This window comes from Rhinolophus sinicus, chromosome 18, assembly GCF_057876585.1.
Source record: "Rhinolophus sinicus isolate RSI-liver-muscle chromosome 18, RSI-T2T, whole genome shotgun sequence".
NCBI classification, from domain to species: domain Eukaryota; kingdom Metazoa; phylum Chordata; class Mammalia; order Chiroptera; family Rhinolophidae; genus Rhinolophus; species Rhinolophus sinicus.
Window position 1 is genome coordinate 75,637,437 of NC_142518.1, and position 24,519 is coordinate 75,661,955.

At 38.2% G+C, this 24,519-nt stretch overlaps 1 protein-coding gene across 2 annotated transcripts in view; it reads right to left on the minus strand.

The window, feature by feature from the left end:
• Positions 1–24,302, minus strand: part of AMMECR1 (AMMECR nuclear protein 1) — a 119,338-nt gene extending 95,036 nt beyond the window's left edge. Inside the window, exon 1 of one of the 2 annotated variants that reach the window (XM_074323794.2) lies at positions 23,768–24,302. In XM_074323794.2, the coding sequence (XP_074179895.1) occupies positions 23,768–24,240 (473 nt within the window). In that variant the 5' untranslated portion in view covers positions 24,241–24,302. The remainder of the gene's footprint in view (positions 1–23,767) is intronic. The other variant, XM_074323793.2, reaches the window with a different exon arrangement.
• Positions 24,303–24,519: the final 217 nt, after the last annotated feature.

Genomic DNA, 24,519 nt, shown 5'->3' on the forward strand with positions numbered 1-24,519 from the left:
ATGGTAGTCCCTTCTGAGAGCACCAATTCAATAGCTTCCTTCTTACAAGGAATCCTGCTTTGCCTGCTGGACATCCCTGATCCTGACACCCAAGCCCCAGAAGCAGTGCAGTCCCTGCTTCGTGCTACCTGCAGCTGGTTCAAGATCCATTCAAAACTGCTCAGTGCTTTTAATCATTTTGTCTGCCACATTACTTCTTCCTCAAATAAACAGAACTGAAAGCAAGTCAAAACTAGAGCTGATTTTCTTCCCATAAGAATGAATCACCAATATTATAAGTTACAAAGGAATCACCAATATTATAATGCAAGTTATAATGGAATTTATTATCTAGAACTTTATTAGTCTATTCTGTACTTCATTAGGTAAGGTTATATAAGTTCCAAAAGGTTAAGTCATACTAAAACTCTATTATAATTCTTCTTCGTTATGTTAAAGTAAGCATTAATATAAAAGGTAATCTTATTTCATATTACAACCCTTCACACTTGTCCTTAATAGTATAGTAAGCCTCGATGAGAGCAGGAACCACATCTTATCTATCTTTGAATCTCCCACAATTTTTTTAATTTTTAAAAAATTTTCAATTAAATTTTTAAGAAACATTTATTTTTTTATTTTATTTTTTTTATTAAATTTATTGGGGTGACAATTGTTAGTAAAATTACATAGATTTCAGATGTACAATTCTGTATTACATCATCTATAAATCCCATTGTGTGTTCATCATCCAGAGTCAGTTCTCCTTCCATCACCATATATTCGATCCCCCTTACCCTCATCTCCCACCCCCCACCCCCCACCCCCCTTACCCTCTGGCAACCACCTCTGCCCATTTTTCAATTGGGTTGTTTGTTTTTTTGTTGTTTAGTTGCATGAGTTCCTTGTCTCTTCTGGATATTAGCCCCTTAGCGGAGGCACTATTTGCAAACACCTTCTCCCATTCAGTTGGTGGCCTCTTTATTTTGTCGATGGTTTCTTTTGCTGTTCAGAAGCTTTTAAGCTTCATATAGTCCCATTCGTTTATTTTACCTTTTACTTCCATTGCCTTTGGAGTCAAATTCATAAAATGCTCTTTGAACCCAAGGTCCATAAGTTTAGTACCTATGTTTTCTTCTATGCAGTTTATTGTGTCAGGTCTTATGCTTAAGTCTTTGATCCATTTTGAATTAACTTCTGTACATGGTGACAAATAGCAGACCAGTTTCATTCCTATGCACGTGGCTATCCAATTCTCCCAGCACCATTTACTGAAGAGGTTGTCTTTCCTCCATTGTATGTTTTTTGCTTCTTTGTCAAAAATTATCTGTCCATGTTTATGTGGTTTTATTTCTGGGTTCTCAATTCTATTCCATTGGTCTATGTGTCTGTTTTTCTGCCAATACCATGCTGTTTTGATTATTGCAGCCCTGTAGTAGAAGCCAAAGTCAGGAAGTGTGATACCTCCATTATTGTTCTTTTTTCTTAAGATTGCTTTGGCTATTCAGGGTCTTTTGTGGTTCCAAACAAATCTGATGATTTCTTGTTCTATTTCTTTAAAATATGCCATTGGGATTTTGATGGGGATTGCATTGAATCTGTATATTGCTTTGGGTAATATGGCCATTTTAACTACGTTGATTCTTCCAATCCATGAGCACGGAATGTCTTTCCATTTCTTTGTGTCTTCTTCAATTTCTTTCAAAAACGTCTTCCAGTTTTCAGCATATACGTCTTTCACATCCTTCGTTAAGTTTATTCCTAGGTATTTTATTCTTTTTGCTGCACCTGCAGAAGGAATTGTTTTTTGTATTTCTTTTTCTGAGATTTCATTGTTAGTATATAGGAAAGCAATGGAAATTTGTACGTGGATTTCTAGCCAGCAACTTTACTGTATTCGTTGATTGTTTCTAACAGCTTTTTGGTGAAGTCTTTAGGGTTTTCTATATATAACATCATGTCATCTGCAAAGAGTGATAATTTAACTTCTTCATTCCCAATTTGGATGCCTTTTATTTCATTCTCTAGCCTGATTGCTCTGGCGAGGACTTCCAACACTATGTTGAAAAGCAGAGGTGATAGGGGACAGCCCTGTCGTGTTCCTGAACGTAGAGAAAAGGGCTTCAGTTTTTCAACATTAATTATGAGATTAGCAGAGGGCTTGTCATATATGGCCTTTATTATGTTAACGTATTTTCCTTCTATACCTATTTTATTAAGTGTTTTAATCATAAACGGATGTTGTATCTTGTCAAATGCTTTTTCTGCATCAATTGATATAATCATATGATTTTTGTCCTTTATTTTGTTTATGTGATGTATCACATTGATGGATTTGCGGATGTTGAACCATCCTTGTGCCCTGGTGATGAACCCCACTTGGTCGTGATGAAAAATCTTTTTAATGCATTGTTGTATTCGATTTGCTAGAATTTTACTTAGGATTTTTGCATCAGTGTTCATCAGAGATATTGGTCTGTAGTTTTCTTTTTTTGCGCTGTCCTTACCAGGTTTTGGTATCAGGGTAAAGTTGGCCTCATAAAATGAGTTAGGGAGTACTGTCTCTTCTTCAATTTTTTGGAAGAGTTTGAGCAGGATTGGTATTAGATCCTCTTTGAAGGTTTGGTAGAATTCACTAGTGAAGCCATCTGGTCCCGAACTTTTACTTTTGGGGAGGTTTCGGATGACTGATTCAATTTCGTTACTGGTGATCAGTCTGTTTAGATTTTCCAGTTCTTCATGGTTCAGCCTTGGAAGGCTATATGTTTCTAAGAACTTGTCCATTTCTTCTAGGTTACTGAATTTGGTGGCATATAGTCCTTCATAGTATTCTTGGATGATCCTTTGTATTTCTGTGGTGTCCGTGATAACTTCCCCTCTTTCGTTTCTGAGTTTGTTAATTACTGTCTTCTCTCTTTTTATCTTAGTGAATCTACCCAAAGGTTTGTCAATTTTGTTAATCTTTTCAAAGAACCAGCTCTTTGTCATATTCATTTTTTCTATTGTCATTTTGTTCTCTATTTCATTTAGTTCTGCTCTAATTATTGTTATTTCCTTTCTTCTGCTGATATTGGGTTTTACTTGTTCTTCTTTTTCTAGTTCTTTAAGGTGTAACATGAGGTTATTTATTTGGGAGTTTTCTTGTTTCTTGAGATAGGCCTGTAATGAGATAAATTTCCCTCTTAAAACTGCTTTCGCTGCATCCCAAAAATTTTGGTCGGATGTATTTTCATTGTCATTTGTTTCTATGTATCTTTTGATCTTTCCTCTAACTTCTTCTTTGACCCAGTCGTTCTTTAAAAGTATGTTGTTTAATCTCCATGTATTTGTGTTTTTTCCTGCTTTCTTTTTGCAGTTGATATCCAATTTCAAAGCCTTGTAATCAGAGAATATGCTTGGTATGATTTCAATCTTCTTAAATTTGCTGAGGCTGATTTTATGTCCCAATATATAGTCTATCCTTGAGAATGTTCCATGTACACTAGAAAAGAATGTATAGTCTGATGTTTTAGGATGAAGTGCTCTATAAATGTCAATTATGTCCATTTCATCTAATGTGTCATTTGGGGCTGCTATTTCGTTATTTATTTTCTGTTTGGATGATCTATCCATAGCTGTCAATGATGTATTTAAGTCCCATAGTATAATTGTGTTTTGGTCAATTTCTCCCTTTAGTTCTGTTAGCAGTTGCTTTGTATATTTCGGTGCTCCCTGATTGGGGGCATAAATATTGATGACTGTTATGTCTTCTTGTTCTACAGTCCCCTTCACCATTATGAAATGTCCATCTTTGTCTCTTGTTATCTTTTTCACCTTGAAGTCTGTTTCATCTGATATCATTATGGCTACACTTGATTTTCTCTGGGTACCATTTGCTTGGAGTGTCAATTTCCACCCTTTCACTTTGAGTCTATGCTTGTCCTTGTAGCTGAGATGTGTCTGTTGGAGACAGCATATGGTTGGGTTTAGTTTTTTGATCCAATCTGCTACTCTGTGCCTTTTTATTGGTGAGTTCAGTCCATTTACATTTAGGGTGATTATTGATATGTGAGGATTTCCTGTCATTCTTTCTTTAGTTTTCTGGTAAGGCTGTGTCTCCATTGTTTCTTTGCCTTTTTTTTGGTGTCTATTATTTCTGTGTGGTGAGATTCTATGATGTTTCCCTCTGTTTCTTCTTTTATTATAGTATATATTTCAGTTCTGGATTCTTTTTGAGTGGTCACCCTTAAGTTTATGTAAAAGAAAGTTTGATATTTAGAGTATTCCATTTTCTTCAGCACGCTTACTTTCTCCATTCCCGTATTCCAGTTCAGGCCTTTACTCTCCCCCTTTTTATGTTTCGGTTGCCACAAAATGACTCTGTTGATGGTGGTTGAATAGCCTCCTTTAGTATTTCTTGTAGTGCAGGTGGTGTATTAGAAAATTCCCCCAGCTTCTGTATGTCTGGAAAGGTCTTTATTCCTCCTTCATATCTAAAGGATATCTTTGCTGGATACATTATTCTTGGCTCATGATTTCTCTCTTTCAATAGGTTGAATATTTGGTTCCACTCCCTCCTGGCCTGTAAAGTTTCTGCTGAAAAATCTGATGATAATCTAATGGGCTTTCCTTTGTAAGTTACCATCTTCTTTTCCCAGGCTGCCTTGAGGATTCTCTCTTTGTCGTCGATTTTAGATAGCTTCAATACAATATGCCTGGAGAAGGCCTGTTGGGATTGAGGTAATTAGGTGTTCTATTTGCTTCTTGGATTTGAGGGTCCAGTTCTGTACACAAGTTTTGGAAGTTCTCATCGACAATTTATTTAAATATATTCTCTATTCGCTTCTGTCTTTCTTCTCCTTCTGGTATGCCCATTATTCTTATATTGCTCTTTCTGACGGAGTCAGAAAGTTCTTGTAGAGTTCTTTCATTTCTTTTAAGTCTCAAGTCTCTTTCTTCTTCCATCTGTGTCATTTCCAGGTTTCTATCTTCAATGTCACTGATTCTTTCCTCCATCTGGTCAACTCTACTACCTAAGCTGGTTATTTCATTCTTAATTTCTTCTATTGAGTTCTTAATCTCCAGAAATTCTATTTGGTTCTTTTTTTAAAATTTCAATCTCTTTCGTAAAATGCTCATGCTGTTCTTTGATTGTGATTCTGAGTTCATTTAACTGCCTATCTGTGTTTTCTTGCATCTCGTTGAGTTTTTTCAGAACTGCAATCTTGAATTCTCTGTCATTTAAGTCACATATTTCTGTATCTTTAAGTGCCTTTTCTGGAGATTTTTCATTGTCTTTCTGAGCTATCTTGTTGCCTTGGTTATTCATGGCAATTACTGGTTTACTATTTATCTTCCTAGACATCTACAGGAGTGGCTTCTGCAACAGGTTGATAGGAAGCAGTCTTTCTTTTGTTTTCCAGTACTTGTTGGTAGAATGTTTTATTTTTTCTCTGACTGCAGCTTATTTTTCTTCTCCCACACGGTAGTGCTATGTTTTCTCTGCACTATTCCAGCTTCTCACACAATGGGGGGATTCCCTGGGAGACGGGCTTCTCCTCTGTTAATAGTTCGTCTAGGTCACAGGGTGCAGTGTCCCGGTGGGTATGCGGAGAGCTTTTGATGTTCCAAAGCTCTTCCAGCTCCAGATTCAGAGCCCATATGTTTCAGCAGTTCTGTTTACTCCTGTAGGTGATTTCGGTAGTGGGCCTCTTCGTCTTGCCTGTCTGCTGTGCAGGGAGTCCTTTGTGGAGTTTTTGTTGTTCAATTCGTTGTAAATTCCAGGGGAGTTTTACAGAGGCTCATCTCACGCCGCCATTTTTTCCTCGAGGCACCAGCACTGAGATTTCTAAAGCTAATTACCAATTCTTCACTCTAGTTTGAGTCTCTTTCTTAATGATTGCCCTGGGAGTTGTAATTAGCATCTTAACCTAAAAAAATTAGTTCAGATTAATACCAATTTCAGTTACTGAAATTTTCAACTACAGATTTGCAATTTGTTTTTTTAAATCATTTCTATCTCTTTATTGATATTCTTTATTTGGTGAGACATTCACATGCTTTCCTTAATTCTTTAGACATGATTTGCTTTGACTTATTTATAATAGCTCATTTAAAATTTTGTCTAGCAAGCACAACATTGGGCTTTCTCAGGCACAGTTTCTATTAACTACTCATTTCCCTGTATGTGCGTCATACTTACCTTTTCCTTTACTTTATTTTTTTGTTGTTGAAAACGAGACATTTTAAATAGTATAACAGAACAGATTTGGAAATCAGATCCCTCCTCAAGTTTGTTGTTGTTTTCCTGTTTGTTCAGTGACTTTCCTGCACCATTTCTGTAAAGTCTGTATTCCCTGTCATGTGTGACCACTTGAAGTATACTCAGCTAGCTCAGGGGTCAGTTAATGATTGGACAGAAATTTTCTAAAATGTCTTTAACCAATAGATTTTTCACCCTTTGCCAAGGGACCCTCTGTGTATGTGTGTTGAGGCATGCGTTCAATGCTCCAGCAGGTTATAACTCTATGTTAGCCCTCATTTCCTTCTTCCACAGGTTCTAACGGTCAGCCAGAGGTGAGCAAGTAGGGCATCCTCAGGTCATTACCGGGCATACACACAGCTCAGCACATGTGTATGGACTTCTAGATACCCAGGGTTATCTTGGAGCTTTTTTTAAAGCCCCATCTCATCCTAATACCCTCTTTTGAAGTTTTTTTGGGCAGTCTCTTCTTTGTCTCTCCTGGTACCACTACCTCAGGTAGATGTTAACCAACTGAAAAACTGTCCTGAAGATAAGGCATCCACTGAGCAAGGATGACTAAGGTAAAATAAAGACAAGCCTTGTGAATGGGGTCTTTCCAGGGAACTGCCAAACAGGTCATACAGTGAGGATTCTCTGAGAATAGAGCTATTTGGGGAGCTCGACCCCTCCAGTGGCTGCTGGTTTTCACAGCTACTGTGGTTGCAAGGTTGCTGGTTTCCTTGTGGAACTAGGGAAAGGCAGATACGATTGTGGCAAGTTAAAACACAACAAAGCTCACAGTTCTTACCGAAAATCAGTTGTTATTAATGAATAAGTGTTCTTTGGGCTGTTGAAAGCCTTTGGTTAATTTCCAGAATTCTGAAAAAGTTGAAAATATTTTCCAGTGTTTGTGTTACTTTTATAGAGGAGTAGATTTTCTTACGTCCTTATTCCAGTATTCTGGAAACCCCTGCTTTGAGTCTGAAAATCATTCTGGAACTGGTGTCTTCTAAAAAGACCGTAAACTTCAGCTCTTAAAATTGCTCAGCAAAATATGTCAGATCCCTGGTGATATCTACACATAAATTGTTAGGTTGAAGTATTAATAAAATTATTAAAAAGAAAATATGACCACCCTAGATTTACATTCCATTGTACCTTTGGTGACTACAAGGAAATAAATCTGTTTTCTGATAACAGATTCAATAAAAAAGCATTTATTGTTATCAACATTTGGCTGCACTTCAAATGCTTTAAAAATATTGCTCCTTTTTAAAGATGCACATATTTTAATTTTAAATAAAACAACATGAGAGAGTATGACTTATCCCAGTCATGGTGGGACTGAAGGCATAGCATTTTGTTTGGTAACAGAAGAAAGGTTACTAAGAAAAGGTTTCAAAATATTTCTTCAATGAAATGAAGAAGATGGTGATTATAAGCTCTAAGTCTTGACTTTAATAAAGAATCATAAACATTAAAAGACATTATAATAGAATGTTTACTGTTTTATCACACAACATTAATTGTTCTTTATAATGCTGCCAAACCAAATTACAAGTTATGAAAAAGTTTGATATTATCCTAATACTAAATTAGGAGATGTCAAATATATTATACGTGGTCTTTCATTTAGAGAGCTCTGGGGGTCCTTGTAGGTGTCATATGAAAACAACCTGCTTATGCATTTGTGTGTGGGGGAAAGAGAATGAGAATGAACGCATAGTGCTTTCCATATAACTGCCCTGCCCCTCTTAAAGCAGCAGCTAGAATTCCCTGAGTTTGGGGGTCATGCTGCAGGGCACAGTGTCATGTTGCTAGAAGAAAAATGTTGAGAATCACTGACTTAATGTTTAAGATACTGTAAGAGTGATTGCAATATCATTAAGATCTTTTTCTCAGAAAACCAATTTAAATTGAGCAAATCCTTAATATACAGGAAATCACTCATAAAGTCAACAATAGTAGTCTCAGTGATATTTATACTATTATTCATTCAGAGTTTCACTGTTCTATTCCATACATATTTTTTAAAAACAGCATGGGCATAAAATAAAAGTATATAATATGGTAAGTTTTCACTACTATGTATTTTTAGAATTCATGGATTTAAAATCTGCAATTTCAGGAATTTATGAGCAACTATTAAATTCCTTGATTAAATAATTTTTCATTTTGCTGAGACATTAATTTGAAGAATCTGAATCTTGTGTAACGGCTAATACGTGTAAATGAGTTGCTAAGTTAGTAAGTCTATCCTATCATTGACTATGCTTGGATGTTTTCTTTGCATTGTAAACTAAGCAAGAAATCACAGAGTGCTAAAATTGTTTTTGAAAAAACAAATGGCCTCCCCAAATAAATTTTCACCGCTGGTGATTAATATAAGGAAATGGTTTAAGGGTCGTAAAGCACTGTTGGTTCTTAGCCAGAAGATATTAATTTTGAATAAGTTAAAGAATAATGTGTTGGATTCAGCTTTGACTCAGATCTATGACATAAACAAGTCTTCAATAAAACATTTTATGAGGGAAATTACATGCTAAAATATTGTTTGTGCTTTCAGGATAATTTATAATCCCTTGGGTCAGGCTTCTTCAAATCTGTTTTTCTTCATCTAAATTACATTAATGTGAGAACAGACACATCAAGAATTTCCATAAAAACAAATAAAGGTATTCCTTTTGTTCACCAAATGTAGGCTATTCAGTGTGTTTGCCAAACGCCTAAAATCCATTGTTAGGCCATAGATTAAAAACTCCTGACTGGAGAAATATCAGGAAAGAAAGAAGCATTTATCTAAACATATGGGAACTTATCATTTAAAACAAAAGAGTAGAAAAAAGAATGAATAAATAGTACCAAATGGCCTTATAAGCACTCGAATCCCCCACAGGAATAGAATCACAGAGTAAAAGCAGGTGCTTAAAGCTCATGCCATACCTCCTCGAGAACCATAAACACATGTTTTTACCCAGTTACATATAGCCAGCTTAGTCCCCAAATAACAAACAATATCGAATAAATCCACACAGATCTTATGGTGTCAGTTGTAGAGAAAAAGATACCCACTTCCAGGTAAGGCACAGGAAGGAGCACAGTGGAATATCTCAGTTATTCTCTGCTTTGAAACCTCCTTTGAAGAACTTCTAGGAATCTTTACGATCTAGCACTGCCCTGAGTTCAAAATCAGTCCAGTTAAGCAGTGTATATACACTCCTTTAGATATTCAAACCTATTATTTAAAAAAACCTGGAAGTCATAAATGTACAACCTCTCTGCCCCATCCCTTCACCACCTCCCCAAATTGGAAAACTAGCAGGACCAGTAAATAACTTTCTAGATAACAGAAAATGGGTAAACACTGCTAAAATTTAACCGGTAAAAATTATATAATGCAGTTGCTACTAAGCCTTTAGATATTCAAGATTGCTGCTCTCAAAAAATGACAAAGCTCCAGAGAGAAATTATGTTAAGGCAAATAGAAGCATCTTCCTAGATTTACACTTCAATTTTGGGGTGGGAGAGGTTAGGAGTCAAAAGTATTCAAATACATTAATATATAACAATTCTGAGAATAGGAAAGCACTAGTGGCCCTGCTGGGCTGGTGCAAATTATTTAAGTTAGTAAAGGTTTAATCAATGGTTATTATGGGATGGTGAATAATTATAACTCTTCATGAAAGTGAAAGAAAGCACCAAGACTAAAATGCTCCTCTTCTGTAAAACCTGACCTGAATTTCTCTAGAATGAACTGAAATAAACATAGCAAAGGTCCTAAGAGCAGCCTAACGAAGACAGGAACCAGAACCCTTTGGACTCACACTCATTTTTTCCCCTTTAAAATGGGATTTGCTTGCCACAGCCAAAACGAAAAACCACTGACTTTTTCTCCTCAATTGTACTCGACACTATAGAGGCCACTGCCTATTTTAACATGCCTATTGTTTGAAATTTGTGAAAAACGAAATTGGCCTCTAAAGGGTTCAACCATGTATAAGCAAATTACCTCTCCTTCCCCTGATGAGGGCATTCACCTTTGTTTAATAAAGAGTTTAAATGTATTGAATAGTGACCAGGGACCTTTGTGTGGTCTGTCCTGAGAACCCCTGGACTCCATTGGGTCTCCTACCCTATTATGGGGCAGGGGTCTCTGATGATCTTCATAGCTCAAAATCCTTTTCTTCTTCAAAAACTTTGGTTCAAAAATATTTCGTTACCGCTATTTGCTTTTAACATCTGGCATTTCTTCACATCACTGTTATTATATATAAGTCAAATGACAGAGTATTCATAATTCAAGGCTATGATATGAGGGAGAGCTCATTTACTTATAAACATAAACTGACTACATAGAAAACTCTTGTGGATGAGCACTGTGCTGATGTTAGTTTTCACTTCCTGAGTACACTGGCCTCATAGTTAGGAAATCATTTCCTTATATTCTGAAACATATTCTGGAGAATAAAAAGAGTGTTACTAAAATAAAATAAAAATGCACAGTGATCACTGAAAAAGAATTTTTGGGTTCTAAACTTACGTCTTAATATAACTAAAGATAAATCCACAAATACTGAGAATTTTCCTTTTTTCTTCAAAGGGTAATTATTCAACATAAAATCAAAATATGCTATTCTAATTCAGGAAACTATTTTAGAATTTTGTTTCTAAATAATACCATAAAACCTTTAAAGATTTTGCTTAGTTTGTATATTATATTTGTAGTAATCTTGAATAGGCCATGTTAAGAACCATAAGGAACACACCCATTCGACTAATCTTTGTTTAAGCTAATTTAATAAGTGCCATCATTCAATAATTAGTACACAATCCTCATATACCGTGTTGCCCTGAAAATCAGACCCAGTCTTATACTAATTTTTGCTCCAAAAGACACTCCATTTTTTGCTCCATTCGGGCTTATGTTCAGGGGATGTCACCCTGAAAAATCATGCTAGGGCTTATTTTCTGGTTAGGTCTTATTTGTGGGGAAACACGGTAATTTTTGTAATTCCCAGTACCTACCTTATGTGGGTTACATTTGCAACACACAAGTAAATTTTTTTCATTAATTTAGGAAGAAAAAGAGTGTTTTAAAGCCATTTACTTCTGTAATAATTAGGGTAGTTTTATTTTTTTAAATTTTATTTTATTAAATTTATTGGGGTGACAATTGTTAGTAAAATTACATAGATTTCAGGTGTACAATGCTGTATTACATCATCTATAAATCCCATTGTGTGTTCATCACCCAGAGTCAGTTCTTCTTCCATCACCATATATTCGATCCCCCTTACCCTCATCTCCCACCATCTTTGTAGCTACTCAATTTTCCCAACTTCGTGTTTTATGCACTGAAATTTATAAGACTAAAAGAGCACTAAGCATAGAAGGCACTCAGGCAAAGGGTGATGTAACCAGTGTTAATCTAACTGACTTAATGCTGAATGCCTACTGATGAACGAAAGCACTTTGTCTACATGGCAGACTCCTGCTTGTGTTATTTCCCAGTCTCTTGTCCACACTTCATGACATTAAAGGAGCTGCTGAGGCATAATTAACTGGACAAAAGAGAAACTTTACCAAGAAAGAGGCAATTCACAGGCCATTAATAGTTTAAAATTGTCAACTGGCAGACCTTTCCCAATGCCTGAATTTACAGCAAGTCTCCTGACAGGTCCCCATTTTTGCTAGGACCACCCCGCCCCCATTCAATTTACCTTTGATTGGTAACCACTGACTACTGTATAATGCTCCTTTTTGACCTCTGTGTGTTTAAGTTGATTCCCTGTCTAGAATGCTTTATTCATCTGTGAAAGGTCTACCCAGCCCAAAGCCTCTTTAGTCCATGAAGCCCACCTGTATAATTCCAACCCAAGTTAGTCTTTGTCCATTCAAACTCCTATAGACCTCATTGTTTCCATCACTCCTTCAGCCATTAAATCATATGTGACTTTATTCTTTGTTTCATGAATCTTGTCTCCTCAATATGACTGCAAGCTTTTTAAGGGCAAGCAGCATAGCTTATGCCTGTTTTATACACCTCTCACCCACACCCAAAAGGGAGCTGAGCACAATGTTCCCCACAAAAGCTATGTTACCTGTTAAACTGAAATATTAGAGTTTACCATAATATGAAGAGCAGTGCTAGCCTAGAATAAGAGATAGATTTTGATGTAAAATACAGTCTTAAGATAATGCTGGCCAATAAATCTTGAAGCTTGAACAAATACTCACTTTTAAATGTCCACGAGTATAAGCAAAGGAATAATCATGGTGGAAATTCTACTTTCCTCTTCAGAACTGCAACGCCATCTCTAAATGGAAGATGCTAGAAACTGCTCCAAAATCCAAATTAATACATCACAATTCAGTGATAATATTAAAAGATGTCTGCACCTTTGCTAATAATAAAGAATCTCACAGTGGTTGTATAGACAACAGGGCAAATAAACAACTTTCAAGACCTATGACTTGATCCTATCTATCATTTCACAAGTGTCACTACCACAGTTAGATAGGAGCTTTTCACGGAGATACATGTGTACCCCATAAGAAGCAATTTCAAGAAGTGCTTAACTAAAGTGGTTTATATATGCACAAATGGACCTAAAGGCACAAATGGACCTAAAGGCAACAGGTAAGGTATCGTCCAATTGTCCATCTCTCTAGAAAACACATTTCCTCAGAAATATCTGGTTCAACTGTCAGAATTAATGTTTGTCTTTAATGCCTTGGTCCTTCCACCTTTAGAAGCAGGTGAACAAGGGCAAAGTTCCTACCTGCCAAAGATGTCTCCTTATATTATTATCAGCAAATTCATTAGAAAGCTCTAAAGAACACAGGATAAGAATGACAACTTAAAAGGAAAGCTAGAAAATCAAGTTCTTTTCAAATACAGGTAGTTGGTGTTAAGTACACTAATAGACGATAACGGCCAGGTTAAATACTGAGATTCTATGAGTTTGAAACTCTTTTAAATGGTTATTTCTGACTAATGCTTTTAATCTAGTTTATACATAATCTTTAATGCATTTGGAAAAACAAATACCTCAAAGCCTAAATAAATACATAAACCTCAAAGCTCTCTTGTAAATAGGCTTTGTGCATCTCTAATACATGTTTGCAAGATTAATTTTTAAAAGATCCCCAAAGTTCCTATCAAAATATAGTTGCTTTAGGTAGAGCCGCTATTGCGTTCCTTTAAAAATAAGCTAAACATGGCGCTTATAGTTAACAGTACTGTACATGTAAAAAAAAAATGTTAAGAGGGTAGGTCTCATTTTTTTTACCACAATAAAAATAAATTTGCTAAAAGCAGCACATATCTAAATTAAAGAGAAACTGATTAACTAAAAATGACTGGTACTCCAGTTATCAGTGAGAAGGTAATTTCCAAGTCTGATTGACCATAGTAGCTCCTATTAAGGAACACTGGTGACAAGGTACAGAGAGATGAGTATACTCGGCAGAATGCATTCCTCTGACTATATTCTACAATCAGAAATTATAGCTGGGTCTATCCTTTAGTATTATCTGTTCCATAATCTTTGTTATGTAGAATAACTGTGAGAAAGCTATATAAAGGAAAGTTCATACATCTAAGTAGAGGTGATTAATACCTACATATGCAGGCCTAAAAATAAGATACATCTGAATACCTGAGGATTTACAACTATGTTCATATACAAGTCAAAAAATAATGAAAAAAAAGGATAATGACCAGAGAGTGGCTGCATTTATCCATCTGGGGTATACTTAAGCTACTTGTCCCAATGCTCCCAAACTTACCTAGAGGTGTCATTCTGAGGACACAATAGGAATGATTTTCAACATGACCTCTCGGAAATAGGACACCCATATGCGAGTCCTCTTACGTTATTAAATTTCATGCTGTGCATCTGTTTCTGATAGGAGTATTTTTTAAACAAGACTGCCATGGCCACTGGTTCTAAAAGAGGGACATCTAGGTCTGTATAATGTAAAATATGCCTCTTGGAGCACTCCTGCTCCAGATCATATACTGTCTCCTTTTTCTGCCCTGAATCCAGGATTCTCCTCACTTGACTACAATCACATTTTTCTCTCTCCGATTCCCACGTGCTCTCTAATCCTGCCGCCTGCCCTGTGTGATTCTTTCTCCACAGAGCCAATGCTTTCAGTATAAAAGGGTAGATTTCTGGAAAACAACTTGCCAAACAGGGCAACAGTTAGAGGAGTTTGCGGAGTGAAATATACCACAAACTACGTATCACCTCATTAGTGTCAGAGACATAGAAGCAGTATCATTCCCAATGTTCTTATGAGGGTTTTTTGAACTGACAAGAGTGTAGGGTAGATGAATCCATAAACTGAACAAAAAATTTCAACCCCTGACTGCCAGGCACCTACTCCTAACATCAAAGAGCTATTATACGAAATCAAGTACCTGACCAAGCGAGGGACAAGTTTTTTGTTTACAATGCAAAAGAAGCAGAGTGACTGAGGGTTTGATTTAATTACGGGGAACTTCATGAAACTCACTGAGAGCAGTACTCTAACATGGAAAAAAGGTCAGAAGACTTCATGACATTCTTCTCTAGTGAATAAATCACCAACACCATCTTACACTTGCCATATAAAAAAGGTGCAAAAAAGCACCCATCATCTAAACACTTACCTCACAGTTGTTCAAAATCAGCATACAAAGGGTATTTGTGTTATTACAATGAGGTATGTACTGAGGTCCAAGTTTTACCAGCTATCTAACTTATTTGTACCCCCAAACACCTATAGTCAACCAGTAGCTGTTAGGCTACATAAGCAATAATAATCACAAAGAAGCACAATGATATGACTGGCACATGAGCATTTCTTTGAGGCAGACACAGTGCTGTGGCAACTCTAGGCCAGCAGCACCAAAACCAGTTTTTCATAGATTCCATTCTATAAGAAGGACCCAAAGATCCACTAATGCCTGAAGCAAAGCAGAGAATCTGGTGTTACCACCTTGCAGCAATCCGAGATCTCAGTATAAGGTATGTTACTAGAACTGTGTGTCATAGGCTTACAAAAAGTATATGGAATGGCAAGGCAAGCTATATAGGCTATTAAGTCAATCTCACTACTTTCCATTACTAGAGAGCTGGTCAGCATCTTCTGGCAGGATATTGCATAATACAGTCAATTGTGCTCTCCCAGCACTGCATGTGGCTTTGGGTCACAGTGTGGATTATCTGTAAAACGAAACAGATAGGGGAAAGGCAAGAATCATCAAGAATATCACAGACCTTATTTAAATAACTAATATTAGTAGGCCTGGACTCAACCGAATTTTTCACATTTGCCCATCCACTGAAGGTTGAAAAGATCATAAAGCAATATGACTGATCCTATCTATGATAACATCCATCCTTCATTGTCGAGCAAAGCTGCAAAACAGACACTTTTGATGCTTGAGGACAGGGAACCTACAATCTAGTACCAGACAGTACTTTCAATCCTTCAGAAATTTCCTTTAATCCAAGATCTGAAACTGCAAGTTCCTGAGATGATCCTCTACTAGGCTCCATTTTGCTGAAGGCTGTGCTATGATATATACAAAAGAAAACATAAGAATCGCTGATTGCTTTACAAATTGATAAGCCTGAAGACTGAGAAAATATATAAACCTACATTAGGGAAACCCAACATTCTGTCAGGTATCTGTATTAGCAATACAGACCTTAAAACTATCACTGATCTCTACCCATCTGAGCAGTTCAAAGTCACAATTGAGGAAGGGGGCAGGATACTGGAGAGATCCCAAGAGACCAACTAAATCGCAGCAATAGCTCTGCTGCTGCTCTGTAGTTCTGCTAATTAAGAAATAAATGACATTTGCTAACTTCTAACACTTGAAATACACAATTAAAAAACCTGCTTTCACCTGACCAGCGATTTGTTTCTTCCTACTCCTCCACCCCGTCCTCCATGTTTTTTAGTGGCACCGCCATCCTCCTAGTTCCTCAAGCTTATAAACTCTGAATTATGTTCAAAGCCTCTACCTTTCACCTTCCTGAGCAATAGGAATTCAAGAGATTTCTTTTTTCTGCAAAGCCTCTTTACTCACATGCAATCACCTAATTTCCGGTCCTTGTCCAAAAGCTATCTCTTTATACTTGATCCAGATTCTATAAACCAACATGTCTTCTCCTTTCTTTCAAATTACATACAGTTGGGAATAGGTAAAGCGGGGGAGGGGGAGTTTCTTTCACTTGTGATCAAATTTCATAGCCATTCCAAAAGAGCTGTTGAACAAACTTTTTCTGAGCACAAGAATAGCTAGGCACAGAGCCAAGAAAAGGAGTCAATGATGGAAGCCAAAAAACAGGTGAGCTGCAATCTTTCCACTCCTACGTGAAACCTGGCCCTGGAGTGTGAGTCCCTACATATGCTGATAACTTCTTCCACTTCTTGATTTTTCAATGTTCCTATATTCACAAACTCTGCCCTGGGGGCAGCTTACCCACTTTTTCAATGCCAGTTTTCCTACTGCCCTCCTTCCAATCCATCTTACTTTCTAGAGGACTCTTCTGCAAATACTGTTGTCTTCGTAATACAAGAAACAAAAATCAGAGCCAAAATCTCTTATCCAGCCTTCCCAAAGGGTTCCCAAGACAAATGGCTATTTTAATTTCCTTGAAGTTTTATGATCTTAGAGACCAGAGCAATGGGAGTGGTATGGAGAATGCTGAGAGTGCAATTTGCTGAATAAAGACAGCTGCTGGGAATCCCCAAATACTGTGGCAAGGGGTGTGGTGGTGACAGCAACTGGTTTGAGAACAACCACGTAAGACTTCAAGATCTATTGGTATACAGACTCTTCACCAATAATCTCTGTACCTTTACATTTAAAAACTTGGCTTAAAAGTTATCCTCTCCCCAAAGCCTTCTTCCAGACCACCCCTTTATTCTATGTCATTACCATGCTTACGTACAATATTTTTCATGTACCTAACTCATCTACAATCCTGTATATACTGCTTTGTAAGCATTTTAAGTGACTTTGATATTTGTATCATATCTTGAGCAAGACTGTAAACTCTGTGAGCATAGAACTAGTTCTTCTAGTTCTTTGGCTTCCAACCACGGAACTCAGCATAATGTATATGCTATAAATAAATAAATAAATAAATAACAGGTTTTTTTTCACCAGTGACATATAATTTCCACTTAGCTATTCAACACTAACATTTTTTAAGGCTGAGCAAGTTTGAAAGTATGATACATTAAGAGCTGTCAAAAATACACCCACACTTGATAGAAAAGATACTACTTAGAGTTGGACCCAACATAAAATATGCTTCACCCAACCAACTATACTATTACACCATACTTCTTCCTTTGGGCTCTTTTCTTTTTACTATATAAGCTTTTGGCTCATTTTTGCTCTGAGCAGCACTGTAACTACAGAAGCTCAACTCTAAATAAGTTTACTGTTAGGAATCTACTCTTCCCACCTACACAACCACTGACTTCCCACACTGTCTCCAGTGTCCTCTGAGCAACTGCCCAATGACCATGTGGAAAGATAGCTTACACACTGAAGGTCCATTCTTGGCAGCCCCTGGCTTTTACTGCTGGTCCTCACTTACTTAGCTTAATTGATTCAGAACAGTATCAAAAAGAGACATTATTACACAAGTTCAAAAAAACGACTATTTAGGAAAACTTAAATGTAAAAGCTCTGGTCATTGTGGTGCTTTAAAACAGGCAAGCATGTGTGACAATGAGAGAACAGAATAATGCCTATTGAAATAGGGAACTCTGACTAATCTCATTGCACAAGTTTTAGTGTTTCACACGTGTACATTTCCAAAAAGTGAAATGGTCTATAAATGGGAAGCACAACTGACTTCAAAATTATAATCCACTGCAGTAGTAAGTTATAGTATTTTAACACAAATACAATTTCAAAAAGTGTACACTTTTTAAAACGTCAACAATGTGAACGTTAGTGTGTGTTTCTGAGAAACAACTCATGCATGGGCTAACAGAGCATTTTTCACTTTCTCAGTAGTGGTCTTTCTTCCCATTGGAATGAGAGATCACAGCAGAAATTCCTTTTTAGTTGCTTCCCACTAATTGGGACCTGAACACAGCACAAACACAATTTATAAGCAAAAAAATTTGAGATAGATTATCATTCCCTTTGGCCATACGGGGGGAGAAGGTAAAATAAGCATCAAGTTTTTCTTTTTAATTAAATATATATTGCCCTACATACCTTTATGCACGGATATAAACGTAATTTTGTAATTTGTATTTCCATATTCTTCCAGTCACTGACAGTTTTTACAGCATACCTGACAACTGGGGGGCATGCCTGCTTTCTTTTCAATCAGGAAGACAGGACACCAGATTGCCTTCCATTGGAAATCAACATTGTTGAAAAACAACTCACATAGTACCTTAAAAATTTGTCAACAGTTTTTCAATATTTTAAGGAAAAAACTAGACATCATGGCGATTATGCTAGCATGGATAAGGAAATCTGTAATAGCCTAGTAGCACCATCTGTAATACAGACACACATTCCAGCTATTCTGATCACTCTTTATCAAAAAAGACCTAATAGAAATATAATAGCTTGTTTAAAATGCTGATTTAATATCACTTTGACCTGAGCTGCATTATCAAATTATCTTTTTGAACTTACATGCGATAGGATTGTTACTGTTCTGGATAGGATTGTTACTGTTCTGGATAAACAAAGTTTCTGCCTCACCTCCCTAACACAACCCAATTCCTCCCAAGCATGCTGAAAAACAGTGTACTGTTCAAACACTTTATCAGTCTCTTAAAATCTGCATGTCCAGGAGTGGATTTTTTTAAAGTAGATTTTATTTATTGCAACGGAAAACCACATTTATTGATGTTTAATAGTAAAGTATCTTTTATGTGTCTACACAAAATGTAGCATTGCATTAACTTCAAAGGTAGTAAGAAGATTAAAATTAAAAGTTCATGGGATATCACATGCAACACAGCATTCAAAATATAAGATTGAACAAACCCAGTGCTTTAGCCTGATCCTCTTATAGTTCTTTGTTGTAAGGGAAATTCTTAAAATGCAATCCAGCAAGCATAAGCGTAAGTAAAGCTTTTAAAATCTTATCACAACATATTATTTAGAAAGCTAATCATCAAAGCATTTTTTATGGGAACAGAAGGGGGCTTTATTTATTAAAATCAATACAACTCACTTTAAGATATCATATTTGTGTTTTTAACTCCTAAAATGTGCTCCTCCCATTTAACAATTTCTGAAAAAAGACCTAAAATCACACCACAGGTTTACAAGAGTCACTCTCGCCCCCGACCCCAAAACATCCCAAGACCTCGGACTCTTGTTGTGATCAAGGCAGCATTTAATCTCCCTGGTGCTAAATTAGAAAGAACATGATAAAGCATAGTGACATGGAAGCAGGAAGTTTTATCCTGGAAACTGGCAGGGAACACTGCCATTCCCTGACAGCCGCTAAAGGACTAATTCAGGTCCTCACTAGTCTCTAACCCAGTGGGTCTCAACGTGTGGTCCTGAGAACTGTAGCCGCAGCATCACCAGGGAACTTGTTACAAATGCAAATTCACTGGCCCACCCCAGACCAGCTGAATCAGAAACTCTGGGAATGAGGCCCAGCAATTTGTGCTTTAACAAGCACTACAGGAGATTAGGATGTAGTACTCTTAAAATTCAAGAACCACGCCTCCTCAAGCTTCATTGTGCATAAGAATCACCTGGGGAGCTTGTTATACAGCAGATTCTAACTCAGCAGGTCTGAGGTGGGGCCTGAGAGCCTCCATTTCGAACACATTCCCACATGTCTTATGCAGACCACACTGCAAGTGTTTCCCAAACCAGTTGTTTAACAAAATTACCCAGGGTGCTCATAAAATTCGGGTTCCCAGGCACCATCCCAGACCAAATTAATCCAGACCTCAGGAGAGAAAGGCCTAGTTTAATACAACCAGTATTCCACTTCAGCTGCACATTAAAATCACCTGGGGACCTTTTAATAATCCTGATGCCCAGGCCCATCAAAGTCCAATTAAATCAGAATCTTGGGGGTTGGGACCCAGGCATCCATATTTTCAATAATTCCCCCAGTGATTCAAAGTGCAGCCAAGGTTGAGAACTGCTCTGCAGTCTAACTGGCTCAACACCTGGCACAGTAGATACCTTCATTCGTAGTAGCAAAAGGTTTTCTATAACACAGCTATCTGGGTTCCCACATATAAATCTAAGAGCTCTGACTTGGAATAGTAAAATGCACCTAAAGTCATGTTTTTATCATGTCTTGAACCTTACTCCTGTGGGCAAATGTGCCTGTACAGCTGAGACAAGGATTTAGTAATGCATTCCTAACTCTGAACACAAATGTTACCTGTCTTCCATTAAGTTTCCAAGCCCTAGCTCCTTTGCAAGGAGGTACCGTGTTTCCCCGAAAATAAGACCTAGCTGGATCATCATCTCTAATGCATCTTTGGGAGCAAAAATTAATATAAGACTGGGTCTTATAAAATATAATAATATAATATAATACAATATAATATAATACCGTGTCTTATATTATAGTAAAATAAGACCGGGTCTTATATTAATTTTTGCTCCAAAAGACGCATTAGAGCTGATGGTCCAGCTAGGTCTTATTTTCGGGGGAACACAGTAGGTGCTCCAAGAAAGCAGAACCCATGAAGAATTTGTGTCCATTCAGCTTGTTCACATATTGACATATCCCCCTACTCCACCCCCCAAAAAAACCTGAAACAGGTTATTAGAAACCTGAAAGTTTCTAATAATCTTTCGGAGTGGAAGGGTAACTGATGAATCTAGGACTTCTAAACTAATAAAAGGCAGATTTCACCAGTTACAGACATTTTGACAGAAAGGTCCTGGGAAGGGATAAAAATGGTGTGCTTTTACACATGAGCACCTGAAACCGTTGAAAGCACATCTTCTGGTGCACACAGATAGGACCTGAAACACCACTGCTCATGATACGATACTAATAACTCTGAGGGGGAAAAAAGCAGTATGTCTATTTATGTCTTCTAGCCCTCAGCACAAAGCCACACTAATAAGTACACAACGCTATTAAATATGTAAAACAGAGAGAAAATGCGTAGTGGTTACCAAGGCAGTGTCAAGTAGTTAGTTATTTCAGTCCCATAATCAAACAATGCTTTTAAGAAATTTTCCTGAATTTTCCACAGTACACCTCAAAAATGATGTTAAGATAAATAAAAATAAGATGCAGTCCTTTTTCCACTTAAGTGAACTTTCATTCTTCCCTTGGTCATGTTAAATGTCTTTTCTAAATTAGTTGTTTTGTAGGATACACGACACATTCAAGGCCTGCTAAATGATAATAGTTATTATTCTTCCACCATCATTTCAACATATCCACAGTGGTCAAAGTGTGTCTTATTTTATTTGTTTAATTCCATGAAAAGGAAATCCAGTGGATGGGGTATTAGAAGAGAAACAATACCTCAATAAGTGTTCAAAGTAGCCACTGCTACATGACATTTTCAAAAGCATTTTCTATACGATCTGGTCAAGCTCACTTTCCTTTTTAAAATTCTTGTTATAGTCATTCAGTTAATCCAAATTCACTTTAAAATGTGTGAAAATAGCACCTCCTGAAAGTCTGTTCTCATATGCTTTGGAGCAATGGAGCGTGAATAGTAAAACAGCCTTTGCCAAACTCATGTAACTAAACAAGAGTGAATTTTGTAGTCCCATGACTTTGCAGAGCCAACCTATGTATGACATCCCAGGACTGGCTTTTAATACATCAGACATCCAAGAGAAGGCAGAAAAGTTACAAATAAGTGACTCACGTTAATAAATATTTCATAGATTTTTTTTTTACATGGCAGTCTTTTCAAATGAATTTTACTTCTTAACAACAACCAAAAAAAAACAAACAAACACAAATTGGCTAAGTAAAGGTGTGGGTTTAGGATTTAAGCTCCTAAATTAAAACTATGAAATTTATAAAGATATTTAATTTATTTGACAAAGTATCAGTCTGGATGACCTTTCATGCATTTCTTATGAACCAATGCCCAAAGATTAACCAAGTCTGAAAGAAAATGCACAGACCACAGAAGAGCCATACAAAATTAAATACATTTAAAGTGTCAAAGCTAAAGAAAACAAACCATACAAAATTACAATTTCCAGGACACTTTATTGCAATTTCCACTTTACATATTAATTTAATATTTTTAGTCTAGTCAGAAGTGTTTATACTTATCCAGTAGTAGTATAATCCCCTAATTTCACAAAGTGAAAAGAAGCAGTTTATAAAGAACATCAATTTAGGTATTTATGATATGGGGCAAAGGGGCACTTTTCTTACCTAGCAAAGGGGTTGATGCTTTTCAGTATAAATTTCTCTCTATTACTTACCTTGTTGATGCTAAGTACTCATAACAAAAACAATTGTGTTCTTTGTCATTCTGACATTCCTTGGGTTTTACATTCTGTCTAGCATTTAACTCAAAAAGTCAGTTTACACTACGTTTACACATTAAAACACAAAACCATATGCCCCATCTCCCACACATCCAAATGGTCAGGGATCAGAATTAACCTGACTTTTAGCTGTAACAGTGCTATTTTAAACAAGTTCAACCACACACTTGAAGGGTGAAATAACTAAAAGTACAAAACCAAAGGAAACCATGAAAATTCCTACACACTGTTGAGATTAACTATTTCTGAAACCGTCAAGCCTAACACAGAGTTCTTAAAAGTGAAATCGACACAAAAGTGAATGCATGCTTAATGTACAAACTGACACTGGCTCTATGGGGAAAGCTCTCTTTGAATGAGCTATTACCCAGACGGTGGAATGAAAAAAAAAAAAAGTCTCACTCCTCAAATATGAGAGAGCCGGCGTTGCGCTTCACTGGAAACACATTTTAATGGGTTTGTTCGCATACAAATAGGTAGTAAGAGAAAATGCATTATTATAAAACCTCCTCCCTTCCCAGGACACAAGGAAACCCAAACGAAAAAGATAGGTAACCTCCTAAGCTCCAGAGCTAAGTAAGTTCCATCACTAGCAGAACAGAAGTTGGATACTTGCTATTCCCACCCCCCCGCAAGGGCACAGTAACTCTTCGTGTGCAAGGCGGGAATACTGGCGGGGCTTTCACCGGGGGTAATGGAAAGCAAAATGAGGAGAGGTCAACACCTTGAGTAATTCGGGTCTCCAAAACCCGGGCGGTGAGGAAGCAGGGTGGAGAAAGAGAAGGGTCAAAACTCCCCGAAGTTATCGCAAAGAGAAAGCGAACACCTCTGGGAGCCAGAGAGCCATCTCTTGCAGCAGTACCCTGCTTCAAGTGTGAGGTGCTTGCCTTGGAAGGCAGAAAGCGCGGGGTGCCCTGACTTCGGTGGAGTGGCTCCGGATACGAAACAGCGAGAGGGGCAGGGGCAGCCGCTGGCGGGGAGGCGGACTCGTACTTTGCCTCAACTCTGAGCTCCATCCTGAGCGCGAGGGAGAGGGAGGCGGAGGGCAAGGTACTCACTAGGGCTCGTTGGTGAACCGGGGGGTCCGGGGCTGCTGGTATCCGTACAAGTGACAGTAGAGCACATCGAAGCAAAAGCAGCACATCTCCGCTGACACCACCATCTTCCGGGAGCCGGGCGATGAGGAGGCGGCGGACGATGAGGAGGGCGAGGAAGAGGTGGCGGCGGCCGGGGTGGAAAGTAGGGTCCCCACTCCGCAGCTCGGAGGTGGCGACAGGGAAATCCCCCCGTCGCCGCCGCCGCCGCAGCCCTGGGGGGGAGAGAGGGTACAGCCGCTGCCGCTACCTCCTCCGGTGAGACCTCCCAGCCCGTTAAGCCGCGTACCGGCGCCTCCTAGTCCCAGCTCGCCGGCTCGGCACTGGCTCTCTCCGCTGCAGTGGGAGGAGGAGGAGGCGCCACCAGCGCCACCCGAGCCAGAGGGGGGCGAACTGGACAGTTTCTGCTTCTTCACCCCGCAGCAACCCGCCGCCATCTTGGAACACTCTCCCCCACGCAGCGCTTCCGACCCATAAGTGAGGCGAGCTGGCGGCGGGGGCGAGCACGCTGCGGCCCCGGCCGCCGGGGGCGCGCCAAGGGCTCGCGGGGCGCGTGCGCGCCACTCTTCGCCCGGCGGCCTGGCCAGTCGGCGGCCCCGCGCGCACCCCTACCTCGGCGCTCGCCCCACGTTTTCGCGGCTCTGCCCCTTGCGCCTGTCCCGCCGGCCTCGCGCCTCCTCGGAGCCGCCGCCTCAGGTCTGCGGCCCGCCGAGGGT